Raw genomic sequence first — 23,212 nt, forward strand, 5'->3', positions numbered from 1 at the left:
TCACCATCACACTGAATTACTGTGCTGGGACATCTAGGCGTTTACAAGACCCTTAAAGTCTACACTAAAAATGTTCCCCCATCTCTACGCCCAGGTTGTCTTTGTAACATTCTCGAATACTCTTCTGTTGTATGATGTGTCACAAGAGAGTTGCTGTTTAGTATAAACTCAAAAAACTACTCTGGTACAATATATCTATCAGAATATCCAAATACACCCTTTTCACACGAAAGAAGATTAAAATAGTTGTAGATAATTCACACAAAAGCAGCCACCAAAAAACACAGTGTGCTTGTCCTGAAATTGTATTAAAACAATATAATTAAAGATTAAGAGGAATTGAATATCTTCGATTTCTCAATTTCTTCAGTTGAATATCTTCAATTATTCAGACCATATCTGAATAATTTCCTGGTCATTACTATATGTTTAGAAACACATACTTATATGTTTGGAAAGTCCTGAATATAAAATGAAACAGAATGCCATTTAAGATAGTAAATCTTTAACATCTAATTCTTTTGGATTAATCTATTAACCCGACTTTGCCCCCATAAATCAACAGTAATTTTTTGCATACAATACACCTTGCCTATGCTGGACAGAGACAAGTGCAGAAGGGGATCAATTTCAATGGTGGATCTACACTAATGAAGAGTAGTCATTCAAATCGAAAGGGGTTGAAAGCTTTGCAAAGAAAATATTCTCCTTGAGTAATGATAACGATGTGCTTGAATCCCACATGAGATAATTAATAAAATGTCCATATGATTAAGACAGATCTTATATGATGGGTAAAGAAGCACAATCAAAAGCAAAGGGTGGAATGAAAAAGCCAACTCACTCTCAAGGGAAATCATCCACTCCACAGGAAGAAAATGGCAACAGCGACTTAATATACTTTCTCCTTCTAGATAAGGAATGCAAGATACTGTAGAGCAAGTACGCCCAGGGCAAATGTGTGGATTAGAAAAAAATAACCCAGAGCAACACCGGATGCTACTTCTGATGGAAAGGTCAGAAAGGTCGCATGCTAGACATAACAGGCATTTTTCTCTCTTCAAGCTTTGTTTCGAATTCTAATATGCTTAATGTTTGAGACAATTTTATTTTGTTTTCTAGGTAGCACCTTTCTGAGAATTAACTTCAGTAACATAATCTCTTCTGTCTAAAGGATATATTTGGACACAGCCAGAGAGTTTAGAAAATACTTATGCTAATGCTAAACAGTAATTCTTTGTTCGAGTATAAAGTAATCTATGAGACTGTTGCCTATTACTACTACCTGGTGGAAAACATTGTCGAGTAGAGATTTATCCTGTCCCAAGGTCATGGTTGTCTCTTTTATAAACATAACATCTGTTGCAAGTTTTTAAAAAAGTGTTATTTATTGCCTCTAACGCACAGCCTTTCCTCTATGACTTGACTTTGTGAATCAGGTGGATATTTGCTCTAATACAATTTAGTGTTAATTCTATAAGGAACACTGGGTTAAGAATTGAAAGATCTTGAGTACTGGTCCTGATTCTATCACTAAACAAGCTGTGTGAGTTACAGGACGAGATTCAATCTCACTGACTCTCAATATTTGGGCCTGTGAAGTGAGACTATGTAGGATGAGGTTTCCCTAAATGGTGCATAACAGTTTATCATGATAAAAACAAATATTCTGACAGTTAATTATAGCATTATCATAAATCTTCTGACTTCAGACTTATATCTGAAGACATTTTACACATCTCTTGTTTCTTTTCACAGTGTTTTCTCCCTTGAGTTTCAATTCACTCTTGCCATAGGAGTAAAAGTTGCACAGAGATGGGGAGGTACCTGGATTAGGGGCGGGGAGAGTGGCTGGCAACAGGGGCCCAATCAATTTGGGGTCAAAAGATTTATCTGCCACAGCTAAGTGGTTCCAGGTAGTGAATTACAATCTTCACATAGATTCCACCTCTTAGGTAAGTCTAATAATTCTGAATAGAATTATGAAGCAGAAAGTTTTAAGCAAAATGATGTGTATTCACTTCTGAAACAAAACTGCAGTTTGTGAGTGCCACATCAGGGGTCATAAGCAATAGTACTCATCCAAAGACCTAGTACCTGTTCCTAGGAACCTTAGAGTCTAAAGAAAATGTATTTGGAACACTTCACACAACGGGCAAGTGAGAACCAACAGAAACATATCACTGACAGGGTCTGCCCCCTCTATGACTGATTTGTGATCTACTTCCTAACTTATGGCCTCTTGTAACAAGTTAGTTTGAAATACACGATTCCTGGAGACAATTACCCTTATATATTTTCTTGAATTAGGGGTTCTGTATCTGGTGTTTAAGCATTACTTATTTTCATATTATTAAATCACTTACTGACCAGTCAGACAGAAAAGGATGGGAGGCCTTGTAAGTTATTTAGAACAAGGAATAAGGAAGAATAAGGAAACTCTTGAATTATCAAATGTTTAAGAATTTGCTTTTCTAACTCTCTTCACCAATTACGTTATGAGTAGTAAATCAATTAGATGAAATCTTCACTCTAATTCCCAACATTTTCTGTTAACGTCTCCAATCATGCACATGTGTAAACAGTAACCAGTTATGCTGTGATCACATTCATGTTTGACCAAGTACTAAACAGAGCTCCAGAGTCTTCAGTAGTTATCCCTTCTTTCTAAGTTTGCTGTTGGGACTTTTTTTAAAAGATTCCTTTAAGTCTTAACACACAGTCATCAGAATGGATATCCATATTTGTCCATATCCTCCATATACAGATCTCTATGTTCTTATTGACAGAGATATTACTGACAAACAAACTCATGGAAAACATGTAGATGCTAGCTATCTGAGACTGCTGATTGCTACAGTGTCTGGTTACATAAAAATATCAACAAGAAAGAGACCAATAAGCAAGTCAGATTAAATATGGAGTATGACTGTTTCTACAAGAAAAAAGTGTAATAACATATAAAACTCAATTTTTAAATTAAAAGATAAAGTGAAATTTGTGTTTGGTGAGAGAAATACACATTTAAACCCCAGCGATCAAACTGTTTCCTCTAGTTTGATGTGAGCAAAAAAATGCAATAAAAAATAAATTCCCCAACTCCAATTCCTCAGCTCTGGCCAAATAGGAAGAGTAATCGGTTGTTGCAGGGAAGAAGAAATTAAGAAATTAGCAAAATGCTCAATTTCATGTTAGGTTCTTTCTTCCATGAAGTCTCTGTGAAGAAACACACAAGGCTTGATTCTACCAGTCTAGACAGTCAGTGTATGTGAGAATCACCTATGGAATTTGGTAAAATTAAGATTCCGGGGCTCTGCCATCAGGCACTTTCATTCAGCCATCCTGGGATCGGTCCAAGAATTTGTAATTTTAAAAAACACACTGGGTAAATTCACTCTGTGCCAGGAAATTCAGAAATACGTCTCTTGTACTGTCAGAACACAGGCTACCTTAACAGTCCAAAATATAGTCTGAAACAGAGTGGCAATATGCTCAAGGAAGTATGTCTATTTGAGCTAATCAGAGCATCCTTCTTTTTCGTCCCCAAAGATCAGGGCCTTCGACAGCAGCTACATGGCTGGCCGGCTCACCTAAGCAGCGGTAAGGAATCACGATGTGGCCATGGGTCTTGCACTGCTTTCGGCCCCTCTTGCACCAGTTCTGGATGGTCACTGGTTGGTTGGCTTCTACCACATTGGTGATCTGCAGCTCAGGGTAGACCTGGGAGAGCACACAAAAAGCGTAAGTTGTTACCTGCGTCAGGGGCCGGCATGAACAAGCACTTACTTGTTCCACCAGCGCTATTATTCTATCCCCCAACATTCAAGCCTATTTCGATGCTGATCAAGCTTAAGAAATTCAGGGTAAAGAAAAAGATGCAAGTGACAAGCACTTAATGATTCCATTCAAAACATTAAGCGATGTGACTTATTTTATTGCACCCATTCAGGCTTAAAAAAATAAAATAGAAACAGGAGGAGGTGGACCTCTTCTAAGAATGGGGGCATTTTCAATTTAAAGTAAACAGGTATGAGGATGATAATCTGTAATTTCCTACATCAATGTTATAGTAGATACACCTGGGGATATTACTTTTATTGAAATTCAACCCACTCCTATCTTACTAATTAGGCAAATATTTTACAGGCAGGATATGACACATAGCACGTTTCCTATATAAAAATCCTTCTCTTTATTCAAAGTAATTTACATAAGAACAATTTATCAAACAGTTATCAGGGTTGTCATTTAAATAAAGATCTGCATTCATGAATCTCTTCCCTTGATAACTAACTACAGCCCTTTGCTTTGATTATAGTTGTTGGTAAATCATATTTACTGAGTGCTTGGAATGACATGTGAAATATCAAATCAATTCTATTTATTAATAATAAGTAGAGATTTGAAAGAAAATATAATCATAAACATTTATTTCAAAAATGTGCTTTCCCTTGCATAAATCTTGCATGTCACTGGGGGTACTGGTTTACCAGGTAAATACAATGAAGAGAGAGAAGTATAAGAGACTGGAGGGTATGGTATAAGCAAGGGAATGGCTATGATGCTGGGCCCTGACATCTAAAGCGGAGGGAAGAGAGAACCCGAAGGGAATGAAATGCAATGAAAAGGCTGTAGTATGAGTCCTACATAATTTTGGCAATAAAGGCACTAAAGAAAGTGAGGTGATGACAGTCAGAGAGTTGAAATTAAGACTTTGGAGGAGTCACAGTTATCGGTCATTACAAGGAGTATAACACGACCATCGGAGGAAATGGCTGATGGTCGTCGATGAAGGCAAGATGGCTAAAGGAATGAAAATCAAGGAACTGAGGAACTGGAATAGCAGAAGGATCACTGAGGTCGAGAGTAAAATCACTTATGAATCACGAAAGGAGCAGATGTTTGCATGACTGAAAGCCAGGAGCTAAGTCCTTCAAAGACAAGGGAGAAGGCCACTGAGGATGAAGGATGGCTCCAGGGGGACGAGGGGGTGATCTAGTTGGAGGGGGTGTACTTCACAGCGTGTGTGGGGTGTTTTAGGGAGGAGAGGAGGAAGAATGGGTCAGAAGTGGAAATGTGGAGGAAGGAGGCCATCCCCATCTCTAGGCACGATGCTATGAGAATTGTGAGAAAAGACTGTCTACCTGAGGACGACACAGAGGCAGCAGGGCCTTCGGGAGACCACCAGGTTGGAGAGCAAGAGGCGGAGGCCCAGGGCGTGGGGTATGGATATGGGGAAGTTGGCTTCTGATCGTCAGTGACATTCAGAGAGGGCTTGCTGTCTATCTGTGATCTATCTGTCTGTAAACTGTTGCTACTTTTCATTCATTGTGAATTTACTTTGCACTAATTATGATTTTGTTTAATGTAGCATTAAAATATTATTTAATCTTGATGCCTCGCTCACCTCACCCTAGTCTTAACCCTGAGATAAATCAGTTAAAAAAAAAAAAGGCATGAAGAAAACAGATAAAAACTGTGGTATATTTGGACAGTGGATGATTCAGCACTGAAAAGAACCATGTAAAGACATAGAGGAAGCTTAAATGTGTTGGGGCCCAAAGGAGACCTCCCCCAAATATCCCAAAATGGCATATTAATTATTTCTAAATTAAAATCACTTGAGAAGCAGCCTAAGTGGGAACCTCTCTATCTCCCTAAATGCAGAAAATAAATCTCTTTTTATGGCAGGCGCCCTCCCTACTACAAAAGCACTAAAGCTCAATCACACTAAGAAAGAGACAGCCTGGTCACCAGAGAAGCCAGAGCTGAGAAGCCTCTGTAAACAAACCCTTGTGAATTTTATTAATGTACTTCCCTAAGCCGACATTCTACTTAAATTCCTTACTAACTACGTACCCCAAAACCTATGCTCCTTGCCTTGTCAAATCCCCACTAATGTATTGTTTCTTTCTGTAAAGGATATCTAAACAGTCTGTTCCACGTCTCTCAGAGTTATCCTTTTAATTCTCTAGTGTACATGTAATAAAACTTGGGCTTGTCTCCTGTTATTCTGCCTTGTGCCAGTTTTGTTAGCAGCCCAGCCACAACAACTAAAGAAGGGTAGAAGGGAGAATTCCCTCTCCCAGATGAATGTATATTACAAAATGAAAGAAGCCAATCTGAACAGGCGCCATACTGTATGATTCCAACTATACAACATTCTGGGAGAGGCAAAATTTTGGAGACAGTAAAAAGATCAGTAGTTGCCAGGAGTTAGGCGGTTAAGAGGGATGAACAGGAGGAGCACAGAGGATTTTTTAGGGGACTTAAATTATTCTGTATGATACTATAATGGTGAATACATACATTTGTCCAAACTCATAGAATGAAGAACACCAAGAGTGGACCTTGATGTCAACTATGACCTTTGGGTGATGATGTGTCAGTGTAGATCCATCAGCTGTAACAAATGTGCCCCTCTGGTGGAGGATGCTGACTCAGGGGGAGGTTGTGCGTGTGGCAGGCAAGGCGTTATGGGAAAATCATGTGACTTCCCTCTCAATTTTCCTGTGAACCTAAAACGGCTCTAAGAAATTAATTAAATAATTAAAAAATAAAATCAGGCACCGATCAGTGTAGTGTGGGATAAATTCAGTGGTGAAAATGAATGCTATGAGAATATTAAAAAAAAAAAGGATATCTAAATCAGAATCCTGGGGTGGGCACTAGTAGAGGTATTCTTCAAAAACAATGCTAATAACTTCGCTTCCAATGGAGACAGCCACTTCCCTTTATTCTATTCTGTCCTTCAGTATGGTAACACTACCACGTACGCATTTCAGTCACAGACAATGCTCCACTTGAAAACGCCACTAAAAATTTAATATCCCCATGGCTTTTTCCCTATGTGATGAAAGGTGAAATGGTCCTTTGCACAGGATATAAGTCTCCCATCACCTTTCCTTGTTTATTATGTCACAAAAGTACAGCACTCCTAAGTCATAAACTCTATGACACCAGAGAGCTCGCCTGGAGGGACATGACTTTACGGGCAGTAAAGTGTGAGTTACTGCGTTTTTCTAAAGGGGTTCCAGCTGCCACTTCACAGAAATACTGCCCTGCTGAGAATTTTCCCAGGAGCTTTCGGGTTTCTATAAACCCTACATGGCAGGCAGTCAAGTCACATTTTTTTTTCTTTTAAACTCAAAACCAAAAAACTGTTCGTAGGGTACAAACTGTTAAGAAGGAAAAAAAGAAAAAAAGTTCTCTGGTTCATGATGCACACCTTTGGTTTCCTGTGAAAATATCTTGTATACTAGAGCAGTGATTTATTCAGTTGCTAATTTTCTAGCAACAGGGCTTCTCCCCCAAAGATCACTGGAGCTCCACGAAGTGATCAGCCCAATACAGAATTTATTTCAGTTCCCACCACAAAAAGTCCAGGGCATATGTGTTATTTCCTGTGTTTCAATTTCTCTCTCCCAAACACTGATGACAACTGTTGATGTGCAGATGGATGCGGAGATTATAGAATTTGAACCACGTAAATCCCATGCATAGTTCACCTACTGCCCTATGACGAAATGACAGCAGTAACTTCAACCTGATTCACATACTTTTATTCAGAGACAAGGAGTTAATGTTTTGGATCTGCCAAAGATAATAAAATTTTGCTGTCCTAAAATCGGGTTTATTTAAAATGGGGGTGGAATATCAACCACCGAGGCAACATGTCTCTGAAACACGGCAGGTGCCTGTTAGGCAAAGTGATTACTACATGGCACAAGCAACTCCCAACCAGAAAGCAAACAACAAAACAAAACAAAACAAAAAGAAAAACAATGAAAAACACATATTAAGGGCTCTGACAAAAATTCAGAGTACTATATACCTAGTATATTTTATTAAGCAGCTTCAGTATATGACCAGGGGCAAGTAAGCATTTTATGTGGAAACAATAGCACAGCTTGTAGTTTTGGGCAAGAATAAAAATTCATTAGACACGCAAAAGTGTCCATGGCTTGTTAAGTCCCTGACTTTTCACCATAATGAATTGTAAGTTCAATGTTTTACATTTTCTTTGCCGTATCTCAAATCATAACAGAGGAAATAAAGATATCTGAGTTCTCTCAGCTATTTAATTTGCATATTTTCCAACGCATGCAACACGCACTGCTAACATGGCACGCACTGCTAAAAATTTGCTAATACATCAAGCAGTAGCAAATCTCCACTTTTATATGGCCTTCTTTTCTAAAAAGTTCTCTCTGTAAACCCTAATTGAGTATTTTCTTTACTAAAAAAAAAAAAAGACTTTAGATAACTACAAGCTATATTAATAAAAACTTAAAGCAGAAGCAAATCCAGGCCTATGTCAGGTACTTGAAACTCTAACTGTCCTCAGTTCCAACATATCTTCCTAAATTACAGCTGCACAGAGCGGTCACTGAATAAATATATATACCCCGTGCTTCAAAACACACTCTCACCTAAAACCTTATACCACACTGCACATCCCAAGCCCATTAGGGCCTCCCATGTGGACAATCCTGCACTCCCAGTGTAATATAATGTTAATCCCTCTCCTACTTCAGGAATGCTTTCTATATTTACCACAGTGTGCGTCGCATTTGTGTTAAGTACACATCTGTACACCTTCCCAGTGAAAATGCATTTTCCTGAAGGGCAGGAAACACAATTTGGCACCCCGTCATCTCTCTTTGGCACCCCACGTTCATTATCTTTGTTTTAAGGCTATCAGAAGTCTGCCAACCCCCACCCCCACCCCCGCGGTGATCCAGCCCCCAGCGCTCTGAAGGAGCACTCATTAGTGAGTACTTAACTCTGGAGCTCTGTCCCTACAGCTGATTGGAGCCAGAGGAAAGCAAAGTAAATTGCATTCTTCTCCTCAAGAGTTGTGAGCCAACACATACTAGCTAAATGAGGGGAATACCTTACTGGCAGACAGGAGAAGTCATGGCCAGAGCTGGTGCATATCAGAACTGGTAGATGAAGGGGAACTTGGCGTTTGGAAGCAGCAGCTGGTCTAGCGGAGGAGAACAGGGAGATGCACACACAGAGAAGCTAAGATGAGAGAGCCAGGTAGCCCAGACAGAGACAGACAGGCGGGACAGAGGATCAGACAGGAACTGCCTAATTACCTATTACTCCAGGGAGGCGTGGCATGTTCCCTTCAATAAGCCCCTCTTATAAACATAAGTGACTTTGGTAGCTTTATTTTGAATAAAACCCAAGACAAAGGCCCAGCTTAAATGTTGGTTCACTAATACTCCCTCCCTGATCCCTTCAATCTCTGAATTCAAAGCATTTTATCTGACCACTTTTTTCTGATCTCGGACCACTTCCTACCTTCTATGACACTTATGTGCCTTCCTGCCTTATCAGAATACACACTCCTTGAAGGCAGAGACAGCATGACTCATTTTTGTGTTCTCTCAACAGTGGCTAACACTGTGATAGCACAATAAGTCCCTGATAAATATTTAATGAATATTTCTGGTTAAGTTCAGAATCCATTACTAGAGGAAAATTCAGTATATATTAATCTCTCAGTGGGTATTATCCTCATTGTAGCTCTTAAATAAAAATAATCTAAATAGCATAACATAATAGTTCGATTATACATGAGCTTTTGAGAAAATAAGCATCTCCATGTCTTCCAGTATTTTTCCTCCAAGTTTGATGTGGCAACTTATACAAATAATAGCATCTTATATAGGAGGGAGTAGATTAATGTTAATAAGTACACAGCCGAGAAAGATGCTTAGGAAACATTAGAAGTCAGGCTCTCACTGAGACTAAGAGGGCCCATCCGCCTGGTCCAGATACCTACTCTTCTGGCCATAGAAACAATGCTTTATCTTTAAAGCTAATGTCATCAGTACATAAACTTTTTTTAAAAAGAGAGATGAAACAATTCTAAATATTAACAGCCAGGAGAACAGAAAAGTAGAAATAATCTTAGATCCATACTAGAAGGCTATTGCTAGTAGCTTAAAACTTGCTTACCATCAGAACAGTGTTATTCTAAATTTTAAAAATCTAAAAACTACCCTGTCTCTCTCCTCCCACAAACTGGAAATATATTAATCTCAGATAAGATGACATTTAAGTTGTCAAATAACACAAAGCAAGAAAAAAAAAACACTGATGATATTAAGAAAGCCAAGAAAATGTAGTTATATATTCAGAAATAGAAAAATATTTAAGACATATGTCGTCAGAGTCCTACTGAAATTTCCCCCTACGCCCCAATATTAAGAGCAAATAGGGGAACCCTCAAAGTCTCTTTTGCAAACAAGGGATTAATGCCAAAAGTCTTATTTACACTCAACTAAATTTGAAAAGACCAAGGATATTTCAAGAACACAAAATCGAATGTGGCTAGGAAAACGCTGAAAACAGTTAATGGTCAGGGTAACAGGAACTATTACTAATTCAGAAAATAATGTGCCTACGGTTCTTTCTAATCTTTCAACTTTTGAAATCAATTTTTAAGTAAATTCTCAAGCATATGTCTTTTTGAAAAATTATATATAACACAATTATATAGTGTTACTAAAAGGGCATTTTAAGCATAAGTCAGAAGCCAATAAATAACATTCATTTTAGTCAATTTACAGCTCTGCAAATGAGATGAGCAACACATCTGCACAGAAATGATGAGGCCTGACAGAGGCAAGATAAAGAACTTGCCTTCCCGACTTATCCACAAACAAGAGTGACTAGATTAGACAATTACTGAAGATGAGTGATAGGTACATGGGGCATTCAGTATACGATGCTTTCTACTTTATATATGCTTGAAATTTCGAATTAAAAGTAAAAAACTAGCCCAGCGTTGTCTCTAAATTTACACTGCGTGCAAAAAAAATACAACACAAAAATAAAAACAAACCAAGATGCATGATTGCAGCTAGCACTTATAAACGTATACATAAAATGAAGAATCGAAGACTCTATAGCAAAAACGGTATAGAGGTGGCCTAATCACGGGATATTTTCATCCGAAAGCTTTTACATACCAATATCTTTTTTTCAGAAAACACAGCCAAGAGGAGAGTAAGGAAAACATAATAATGAGGGTTTACTGTATGCTGGAGTGATTGCAAATGTTTTAGGTGTAGCAAGTCACGTAATCCTCTATCAGTTAGCAATCGCTGCATTTCACAGAAAATGGAGACTGAAGGAGCTAGAATATAGAGAAAGTAGATGCCACTTCTGAACACAAGGGACTTATATCAATTACAACTTTTAAACGACTTATACTCCAGTATATAAACCAAAAAAAGAGTATGTTCTAGACAACACGTTTCTGTTTCTGAATTAAAATGACAAATTTTCTCCCTTAAAATTTTCTCTACTATAAAGAAAAATTCTATCAAACTGTTTTCCACATAAATCCTTTTAATAGTCAGGGATATCGAAAACGGAGTAACTAATTTAATTGAGAAAGAGAACGAGAAAACGACCAAAAATGTCCTCTGCTTACAATTTCATCAGCACGCAGCTGACGAAACGCTACTGCAATAATGGGAACGTGAGCGGGGCTGTCTATGCTGGCACAACCACAGCCTTCTGGGAAAGCAAGGGATGCGAAATGCTGCAGGGCATTTGCTTGTTTCCCAATAATTTGGCCCAAGTCCGCTTCTCACACTATGCATAAATATATTGTTATATATATATATATTTATACTCAGAGTTGGGAAATACTGTCCGAGAACCTTGCTCAATGTCAGTCTTACTCCAAAGTGCTGAATTGTAAAAACAAATTGGGGGGTAGGGCGCCCACCATAATAAATAAGACAGGACATAAATGTGAAAACACAAATAGATGTGCACACATATAACCTAGATTCTCACTCTCTGTCAATTTATGGCCAAGTTTCTTAATGGTAAAATATCCAAACTCTACAATTTTTTTTCTAAGTATACCTCGACAAAGCAAAAAAGAAAAAAGGAAATACGCTACAGGGAAAAAAATTTTAACAAGTAAAATGTCAAATATAAAAGTCTATAGTAGTACTTCAAATATGTAATAATTGAGTATGCATTTAGGAACAAAATAGACAATAACAAGGAGAAATGCCGAATCAAACATTAATTTGATTAAATGATAATTGTATGAAAAAAATCCAAATTGATTTCATCTCTTAACTCTAAATTCTATGATTTCTGCAAGCAGTGCCTATATTTATACAGGGCATTAATGCACAAAATATATTACATTCTCATTTATACATAGCCAGGTACCTTGATTCGAAAATGGTTTCGCCTAATAGGAAATTTTGGATCTTTCCCCAAACCACAATGTATATGTGCCTGTAATTTGTGAGTCAATTTTAAACCTACAAAGGTGGACTGCACACATAGCAAAATCATAATGGCCAAGAAAGTGTCCCACAGCGTCTGCCACAGCACTGTGTGTCCAATATACCCTCCAAGTTGGTTAGATTAAAAGGATCACATGCATTGTTTGTTCCTAAAATTAAGTTTAATTCCATATTACTGTGGAATGAAAACAACAAGGCTGAGAACCAATTCCTGTCTGGAAATGCCACGTTTGGTTACATATTTTAGAGTAGAAAGTTGGGCAAAGGAAATGGCTTTGTCGTCTGCCTCCTTGAACAGGCTGTTTTTGTTTTGTTCAGGTGCTGATGTGATTTGTTCGGTGATCCTGTTAATTCATAGACAGAACAACTGTTCATTTACAGCAAGAAAGTTAAAGAAACAGAAAACACACTGTTCTCTGTGGAAAAGAAAACGCTTAGGAAAAGGCTAATGTACCCATTATCCAGTAGAGGAGTTGATACACTAAGGCACACTCACCTGTCTAACTTTCCCAGCTGGAAATCTGCCAGTGCTCGGGGCTTAACCTGTCCAAAGCTCCCTCCAGAGACGTGCTCTGCAGTGTGACTTAGCAAGAGCCACGGACACCTGATCCAAGTCCCTACCTCACACCAGGTGCTCTGAATGTTAGGGATACAAAGGGCACCAGGGGCTGTGTTTTCAGTTCTCTTCTTGAAAGAGGAGAAGGAAAGGTGCTGGGACTCATACAATTTCTCATTTAATGTGACTATATTTAACTTTTACAATACACACCTGTGTGTTGTTATCGTAAGGGGAGATGCGCTAAGATTGGTGAGGCAGCTCTCCTGGGTTGGTTAGGTGTCAGAGCAAAGGCTGGATTTGAATTCCGCCTTCACCGCATTTGACCCCAAAGGCTCCCTTATCACAGCATCTTGCACACAATGAGGCAGATAAGCTGCATGATCTTGCACATCCCTTTTCACACTAACATCTTGAGATCTGAATTCCTTTCTCTCCCCAATCCAACCTACCCTTGGATAGGGGCTAATACTTCTAAAAGTCTCTTGCCCAGAAAACACAACCTCATGGCTCTTTCTTATCTGCAAAATCAGACTCTAAATACCCAGATTTACAATCAAGACACTCTACTTTACAGCCTCATTCCACCTTTTCACTTTTCTAAATTCTCTTTCAATTCATCAAATTGTATATTTATATCAGCTTCTTATGAGCTAAGAGTGGCGTGTCACCACCACTCAGCAACACATGACACAAAAGCCTCTCCTGAACACACTCATAAATATCTGCTAAATTTGCTTGAATCAAGTTTGGGAAGGAACAAGATTCTTTAGCTGAAAAATCAAAATACACTTCCAAATTTTTTTTCTCCCATCCCAAAGACTTTAGTTTAAATAAAACCATGTTTTGTTTTATTTTGTTTTTAAATTTCATTCATGAGGACAAAAAAATCTAAAAATTCTCATTTTTGTTCTTAGGCTTTAATGTTTCGAGAGGAATATTATCCTAGTTTTATTCTATTTATATTTATAAAGCTTCTGATTCCTTAGGCCAATGCTTGAGGATTATAACAGTTCATTAAGGCAAATGGCCACTTTAGGCTGTTAAATGATGAATAATTTACATAGTTACTTTCAAGTTGTTTCTGTGATGGCAGCACTTTCTGCATCTAGTATAGAACGGAGGAAAGAAACTGTTTTCTATTAAAAGACCACAGAGGAAAATAATAATTGAGGGAATGTCTATTGTGGTCATCTATGATTGCACGAAAACTAACCCAAAACTTAGTGGCTTCAGACCATAAACATTTATTTCACACAGTTATGTTGGCTTAGGAATCAGGAAGTAGTTTAGCTCAGGGATCCTGACTCTCACCAGGGTGCATTGAAGATGTCAGCCATGGTCACATGAAGGCTTGACTAGGTCACAGGATCCACTCCCAAGTGGTTCATTCACATGCCTGTCAAGCTAGTGCTGGCTGCTGGCAGGAGGCTTCAGTCCTCACCACATGCACATCTCCACAATGCTCTCTGAGTGTCCTCAAGGCATGGCGGCTGGCTTCCGCCATGGTAAAAGTAGGCAAGGTAGAAGTCACATGCCTTTTATGACCTAGCCTCAAAACTCACAAACACCCTCTCTGTAATATCTTACTGGTTAGACACGTCGGCCCTGCACAATGTGAAAGGAGAACACATGTGGGCATCAGTATGGGGCAGGAATCATTGGGAGCCATCTGGAAAGCTAGCTACTGCGTTATCATTTAGAATTTCTCACAGTTCTGTGGGTTGACCGGGCAATTCTTCTGCACATGGTGCTGTCAGCTAGAGAACTGCAAGGAAGGCTGCAAGGTCCAACCTGGCCTTGCCTACGTGGCTGGTGCAGGCAGCTGGCTGAGAGCTCAGGTAGGCTAGTGACTGAGCCTCCGTGCTCTTCCACCTGGACTTCGCCACATGCCTGCCTTCCCAGAGCACAACGGAGAAACATCTTTGCCTTCTTAAGGCTCAGACCCAGGACTGAACCAGTGTCATCTCCACTCCATTCTACCAGTTAAAGCAAGTCTCAAGTCCAACCAAGATTCCAGGGAGGGTGTACCTCCTGGAAAGCATAATTCATCAACAACCAACAACGGAACGTATTATAACAGTGTCAAATAAAGAATAATTTTCATTATTCTTTATTTGCTTAATGCATTTAGAAAGCAAACTTAGTGATTATTAATATATTTAACTGAGTATTAAAAGTCACGTATATGTTTGTCACTCTACTATTGAGTGCATATCACAGCACTCGAACCAGGTAAAAAGAAACTGAGGGCAAATCTGGACACTGGGCCAACATTCCTCAACTCTTGTCTGAAGATCTCTTCAGAATTCCAATATGGAAAGAAACAGTCCCTGCAAAAGGAAACCACAAACTCCATTTGAGGGGAGGCTCTCTCAGTGTAGAGGGAGGCAGAGCCTTGCTAATACTGCTCCAACCCCCCAGGCCAATAACAAGCTGTCCACAAGCGGTCAGTAAATGAATGACTACTAGCTCAAATAAAATCCTTTGTAAGGCATGAGATCCAGAAACAGTTATTCTCAGTAACACCTTGGATCTATAATCCCTTTGCCCGCAGAAACCAAGGTAAGTCCTAGTCTTAGCTCAGGCATTCTTAACAAATTACCATAAACTGGATAGCTTTAACAACAGAAATTTATTTTCTCACAGTCCTGGAGCATGGAAGTCTGAGATCTGGGTGCCAGCATGGTCAGGTTCTGGTGAGGGCTCTATTCCTATCTTGGAGACTGCTGACTTCTCTCCAAGACCTGACCTTACCCCACTGAATGAGCAGGGAGAGAGATTAAACTCTCTGCAAGCTCTCCTGTGTCTCCTCTTACAAGGACGCTAATCCCATCATGAGGGGCCCACCTTCATGACCTCATCTAACCCTAACTACCTCCCAAAGGCCCCACCTCCACATAGCATCGCATTGGAGGTTACAGCTTCAATATATGAATGTGGGGTGGGGGTGGCACAAGCATGCAGTCCATAGCAGTCCTCAATACATATTTGATGAAGGAATGAAAGAAAATCCTCAAATGGTGCTGACTATGCTAATAAAAGAAAAATACAAAGAAAGGCAAATATTTGAATGATGCCTGGGCAGAAGCATTAACTATTATGACTGGAAAGAGGAAGGACCATATGGGCATTTAGAATTTGGAGGATTGCGATAAAATGCAGATTAAACAAATCATTGATTTAAACCATAAGTTTCAAGCTATCTTCCCCATTAGATGTTACAAGGGCTTATAACCAGGAATAAAGGTAAAAGACTCAATTTTTACTTTTTCTTCCTAATTTTGCCCTTGAACCACAATAGGACAGAAGAAATCAGGGGGCAAAAATGACAATATTCATAATGAAAACAAACAAAACCAACAGCCAGAAATACAAACAGAGAAGAACATTAGACTACAAAGAAGACAGACTAGATAATTCATCAAAATAATAATATTTGACACATCATATTTAAGCTAAGCATCAGCAGATACAATGTGCAGCTTATATGAGGCAATCCTTTGAAAAAACAAATTTAACAAGTGAGTTACACTGGTTAGCAAAAGGTCAAAATGAGGTCACGGTCATGAGTTCGGTTGGTTTCTTCCTGTCCCAGGTCCACAGATTGCTAACAGCTGCCCCTCTCAGCCAGCTGTCTCTAAAACATCTGTGCTTTCGTCACAAGAGGGACTGAGTGAGCACAAAGAGAAAAAAAATTATTCACCACTATTAGGAGAAAAATAATCAGTAAATGAGTAACACTGTAAATGGAAACTAATAGTAATAGTTTCTGCATGTTTAAAAAAAAAGGATTTGCAAAATGATAGATGACAGAATGCAGTGGATAAATATCTTCATGGTGCTAAACAAAAATGCCCATCAACTTGAAATTCTATACCTAATTAAGCCACTGTTCAATAAGAACAACTACTTCTGGAAATAAGGTGACAGACATCCAAATAAATAAAAAGAGAGATCAAGATAAATAATATAGGAAGAGAGATGCTTTGGTTAAAGAACTGGCTGTAAACAACGAATCCACTTAAAGAAAGAACTTAGAACAAAGGGAATTATGCCAAGAGAACAGACTGTAATATTACAATATTGAATATATAAAAGTGGGAGCATTTGAGACCTTGCTTCCTGGCAATGGTAGTCAGTATAGCTCAAATAAACACACGTTTGGATGTAAAAAAAAAAAGAAAAAAAATACAAAAGTAATATAACTTAAGAAACCTGTGAGGAGGTAGAAAAATCACGAATATTATTTCCTGTAGCTTTCTTAGCAAAAAAAATCAATCAATACTGTCTAAAATAAAAACATGGAGTTAAAAAACAAAAGAATAAAGGAAAATAAACATTTTCCACAATACAAAAATATTCAATCCTACAAACAGAAATTATTCATTATTTCTGATTATAAAGGAAAAATATCAGAATGCCTACAAAGTAGGAAGTGGCAGGAAGACCCTAAACTATCAATAAAGAATGTTTTAGGTAGTTTAGGATCACCATTCAATAGAAAATAGCAAATGCTGTTTAAAAATTCTGAGTAAACATCTCTTCCTGCCTCCATACTTTCCTCAAAGCCAGTTAAATGCAGGATGCACTACAAATTCCCTCAGCTACATATTCTCCAACCTATAAAACCTTTCCAATCCACAGTGTGTTTCTAAGCCCTGTGTTGGACAGTGGTTATATTTCTATTTTGCCCCATGTCACTTTTATCCCTTTTTTGTCAAGAGCCCCTCTCTTCATACCGTGTTGCTCAGGTCTGGCCATCGAACAGGCCACACACCCATATGGCCATCGCAGGCTAGTGCCAGTTCTGAGTCCTTGTGCCCAAGATAGATGTGTGACCAAAAGCAGGGCCACCCAGAATACCTCCTTGGAATTACAAAGCGCACTGGCAGAATGAACTTGGGAAGCCAAACTGGGACAATATACTCCTGGAGCTACTGGCTGCCACCTTTCCTGGCCTCCGAGAGAAAGCCCATCTTCGCAGGAGAAAGTGAGGCGAACATAAAGGATCAGCAGAAATGAGAGAGACCCCAATAGAGAAATTCCAGGCAGCACAGAATCTCAATTCCAAAATTTGAAGACCCAGTTTCTGGATGCCTTTTTAAAAATTCTGTAAGCTATCCTCACTCCAAGATCCTTCTCATCGGTGGGAGCAAATATTCTCCCTGTGTAAGATGTTGAGTGGGATTCCATCACCTGGCAACAGAAACTGGCTAATTAACCCACCTTTACTACTTCCTCATCTTTTCTTCTAAGACTCAGCCAATCACTTATCCACTGGACCCTATGCATACCTGAGCCTAGTTTTCTTATAATTGACATCTACCCTTCCCAGTTTAGCTTAAACGTCCTTTAGCTTAAGTTCCTTCCCTTTAAAAAAAAAATAAAGACACAACAATAAACAAAGCCTTTCCCTTTTCCTTGACTTGCCCTCAAGCAATTGGCCTCCAGTCTACCCTCAGAGAATCCACAGACTTCTTCACCATCCATTCTTATCATTCTTCCTGTAACCTACTGCAATCTGACTTCTATTCCATTTAAACTGCTATCCCAAAGATCAACTATGGCCTTTTATTTGCCAACTTAGAAGAATGTTTTGTTATATATATATAAAAAAAAAATTATCCAAAACTTAGAAATGGGAGAAAGGGATTACTGGTTGTCCTAGCAATGAAAAATGCAGGTATTGTCTTCCAGAGCCTGGGAGAGGTAGCGGAATGTTACCACAGAATGTGTTCTTCTGATCTTTCAGGCTACCACTAAGCTATTTTATGACTCTGTAGGGGCAGATATTGTAGAAACAGAGAGCAATGCAAGTGTTTTCTGCCCCATGCAATACAAAGCAAACAACTCCTATTCATAGCTACATAGATAAAGTTTGTTGGGAAAAGAATGTAAATCTCTCCAGGTCAAACTGGACTAGTTATAACATCTTACAAGTTACCTCATTAATTAATGGATTGAGTAAAATCTTTCATGTGTGTTCATTTTGTAAGAGTCATGATTTTGCCTTGTCAAAAGCTATACTTCAGCTACTTTCAGTGTGCATCACACTTGAATTCTCATCACCTCCCACACGGAGAAATCAGCCTGGCTTGACTTCCAGCACGTAACATTTCCTAGTTCTGATCCTAAGTCTCTGGCCACTGCCCCTCCTCCAAGAGCAGTCTCCTTGTTCCTCTTAAATGTTGCAATTCCCTAAGGTTCTTTCTCAGAATTCTTCTCCAAAAGCAACATGAGGATAAAAGGCCAGGTAGCTGGCACTTTTGTTAATGTTCAATAAAAGTTAGTTGGTAGTAGCATCATCACCACTGTCACCATGTGCCATCATTACATCGTCAGTTTTTACATGGCTAAAAGTATCTTACAAGCCTTTCTCTCCCTTCAGACCCTCTTTTAGGAAAAGGCCCTGTGTTCTACTCATCACTGCATCCTTAGCACCCAGGGATATATGTTTCAGGAAGAAAGAAGCATTAGGCTCTAGGAAGGTATTCACATAATCAGCTTGAATTAAAATATTTTTAATTAAAGATGTATTAAAAAAGGACTCATGCAAACAGGACTCCCAGCCACCAGCAAAGTTCTGGTGTGAGATGGGGGAGAGGGGCACTCTTCACCTTCCCTCTCCCACTTGTCTGATCATAGGATCTTAGACTAAAATATAGCCCAGGCTCACTGATGGCATGAGGTAGAGGGGCAAAGATGCACTGTTTAATGGAAATAAAATTTAATTTTACAATGCCTATATAATTTTAAATTCCATAGCAGTCACATTAAAAGTAAAAAGAAACAGGTGAAATTCATTTTAACATACATATTTACAATTTAGTAACATATATGCCCTTTATAACAGTACATTTTACATCAAAATATTATTTCAATATAAAATCAATATAAAATTGTGACACTTTACATTCTTTTTTCATGTTAATCTTTGAAATACGATATCTTACACTTACAGCACACATCAGTTTGTATTATCCACATTTCAAGTTCTCAATGGCCACCTGTGGCTAGCAGTTACTGTACTAGACATAGACAGCACAGGAATAGAGGATCCTGCAGGGTAAGCCCTGATGGAAATGAGGGACTAGATATGGGGACAGAGTGACAAAGGAAGAGGGTGGGTGACTTTTTGAAATGCAAATCTATAGTCATTCCGGGTCTTTGAAAAAAATAAATAAGTACCTTTCAATAACTTCCTGTTGTTATGGAATAAATACCAAATTCATTGACAGGGTTCATAAGTCCTGATACTCTGGGCCTTTCTTCTCCAGTCTAATGGTTGTCTAATCCATCTGAACACCCTGGCCTGTGTGCATCTTTCTACAAGACTTCTGCGGGTGATAAGCCGATAAGAGGCAGATAATAACAGAATTGAAAGACAAAGGAGAAACAACCTCCCTCCTAACCCATAGCCACCAGCAATATGGCAAAGTCAGGGACAGAGAAGAACCTCTCTGTGGCTTAGCCCTGAGACAACCAGACTAAAACAGGAAGTGAAGTGTACCCAGGCATTGGTGGGCTCCCTAAGTGCAGTGGGAGTCAGGGTCAAGAAGGGTAATTTTTATAGGGTCATCATGCAAATGCAAAAATATTAGGCTTTTCCAGAGTAAAACAAAGAGAGGAAGAACTTGGATGCAAAATCTGACACACACATCAAAAGAGACATTTTACAGAAACAGGTGATGTGATCAAGGTCATTAACTAAATTTGAGTTCTAGCCCTTTTAAAAGTATTTTTTACTTAACATTCAGAATGCATAATCTGTATGTATATCCAGAAAAGTGAAATGGTATCAAAAAGCATGCATATGATTTCAATTTATCAAATTCATAATTTATTTATAAAATTGTACTAGAGGAACTCTTCAGTAGAATGCAAATATTATTTCCAAAGAGTATAATTTAGAAATGTCATAAATGGGCAAAAGTGAATTATTAAAACTTATTTAATAAATAAGCAGGCAGAGCATTTTTTAAAAGATATTAAATATCACTTAAATAGTAGTGATTTCTACTTAAGTATAGAGAATTATCTTTTTACATCAGATTCATACTCCTTCAAGGTGAAAATCACTTGATATGTATGTAATATATTGTGACGATGTAGATGCTTTTTTGTTTCTCAAAATATAAAAGTTAATATTTAGAGATTGCCCTTTCTTAGAGAGCTACCAAAAAAAATTATATATACATATGTGTGTGGATGTGTTTATAAATAATCCATTACACACTCATTTTGGATCCAAGAAAGCTAAAGGAAATTTTCTAGTACATAAAAGATCACAATAAAAAAAAAAAAATGTTGCCAGCCTATCTTTCATTTTATGGAAAGTAAAGAATTTTGCTTTTCCAAAATGCATAAGACTAATTCCTTTAAATGTTCTTAAAACACAAATAGCCACATGTCCTAGAACAAGTATCTAGTGAGTGAAGGAGAAAATGCCTGAGACTCCAGTTATTTTGAACTGAATTAATAAGGAAAGAATTCCCTGTACAATAACAGCAGGAAACTAGAAAAAATGATGAAGGTTTTTATGAATGAAGAGGGCATGATTTCCAGCATATAAAAGTCAAAAAAGCAAAGTGCAGAACAGTGCTTATAGAAAAAATATTGTCTTTTGCAAGAAGGATAAATAAGGAACAATGAAAATGTTTATGAACAGAGGATGGGTGGTGAGGCTTCTGAGTATAACTTTTTAGAGTTTCAACATTTTAACAAGTAAACATTGCACATTTTCATAAAGTAAAATAAGGAGAGGAAAACTTGAACTGAATACAAACAGAAATCATATATCAAATATATCAAATTGGTAACATAAACAGGAAAAAACTTAATTCTAGTCACTTTTAAACACAATACTTTGTCTGTAAAGCCATAGCGGAAAATATTCTAAAGATAAAAGGAAGTGTCAAGATATTTTCTATTTTACTCGGTTTATTTATGGTCGTAATATGATATAATTTAAAAAAACCATTTATTCATATAGTGAAGCAAGTAAATATGTTAATGGTACAGTGAATCACTAGGAAAAAAAGATTTTCACTGCAAGATAAAATACAAATATGTAAATAGTTAAAAAAAATAAATAAATAAAAGCATGTTATCCAACGTGGACCACTGGCCGGGGCTTACCTCCTGGCAGTACTGCAGGATGCCCTCCTTGGTGCCAATGCAGGTTTTGGTCCCTGATGGATCTGACTCCCACTTGCCATTCTGTACATTCATGTGCATGTTCAGTTTGCCACAGAACATGGCAACCTGGGGTTCCGCAAGCAGGCCAGCATTGCCATCAGTGGGCACCTGAAAAAGTAAGTTTCAGTTAGTTACAGAAATCCACAGTTCCAGGGTAGAGGTTGGAGGAAGAGCTGTAAAGAGGAATACAGATGCAGACGGCAATATTAAAAAATAGTTCTATTGTTGCTAATTCTCAATTATGACTTAGCCTTGCCTTCAGCATTCCTTTAAGTATTAGGTATGCTACGCACATGTCCAATCACCTATAATAATGCTTTTTTTAAATGTCGAAATGGAGACATTAGCAATATTGAGAGGAATGTATTCATTGAAAAGCTTATACATTTCCCCACAGCAGATTTTATGGTGCCTACCAAAAGGTTTTGACAATAAATAAGATGTTTTTCTGAGATACATATAATCACTCTGGAGGAAACCACATTCTCATAATAACCTCCAACTCACTCACTCAAAGAACAAGCCCAAGTTCAGCATAAAGACCAGGTCTGGGGGTCATGCTCTCTGTCACCTCCTAGAGCTGAGGAGGTATTAATATGCGTTACTAGTTAGCAAGTGACTATATTATAATTTTTGAACAGAAAAACCACTGTAGAATTTACCATGCCCAAATGTGACTGAATACGTTGGCCGTGCATCGGTTGTCCCCAGAACATTTCCTGGTTATCACTCTCTCAACTCTTGAGAGTATTTTAAGGGCGCTGGTTTCCCATCTTCCCAGTCACACTGCAAGGAGGCCAGCAGAGGGGAGCGCCCATCTGCTGTGCAGTAAGCTCTCAACTGGTCTTAGCTAGTCCTGCTGCAGGCAACACACCGTGTCACAAAAATAACTTGGAAAAGGGTTCCCTTCTGTATCTCCAAGCGCTTCTACACGCAAGCATTGCCTTCATGTAATTGTTTTTAAAAGGAAAAACACGGAAGTTCCGTAATATCTATATTACCTCCCTTCATAGGCTCTGATAATTGCAAAAAGGAAAAAAAATGAGCAAGGGATCTAAACTAAATTCCCAGGAGTAAATGTTATTCAAAACCGAGGAATCAACAGACACGTCAAGCAAAATAATTCCTCCCTTGTTAAATCCAGCTGCCGAGGACGTCA

General features: G+C 38.3%; 1 protein-coding gene across 7 annotated transcripts in view; it reads right to left on the minus strand.

The window, feature by feature from the left end:
- The window catches only part of APP (amyloid beta precursor protein), a 239,073-nt gene that overhangs the window by 166,700 nt on the left and 49,161 nt on the right, over positions 1 to 23,212 (minus strand). For all 7 annotated transcript variants that reach the window (XM_039858092.1, XM_039858090.1, XM_039858089.1 and 4 more), the window contains exons 2-3: positions 21,994 to 22,161; positions 3,591 to 3,720 (exon numbers count right to left, since the gene is read on the minus strand). In XM_039858092.1, coding sequence (XP_039714026.1) covers positions 3,591 to 3,720; positions 21,994 to 22,161 — 298 coding nt within the window. The remainder of the gene's footprint in view (positions 1 to 3,590; positions 3,721 to 21,993; positions 22,162 to 23,212) is intronic.

The sequence above is a fragment of the Pteropus medius genome, unplaced genomic scaffold, assembly GCF_902729225.1.
Source record: "Pteropus medius unplaced genomic scaffold, Ma_sr-lr_union100, whole genome shotgun sequence".
In the NCBI taxonomy this organism is placed as follows: Eukaryota; Metazoa; Chordata; class Mammalia; order Chiroptera; family Pteropodidae; genus Pteropus; species Pteropus medius.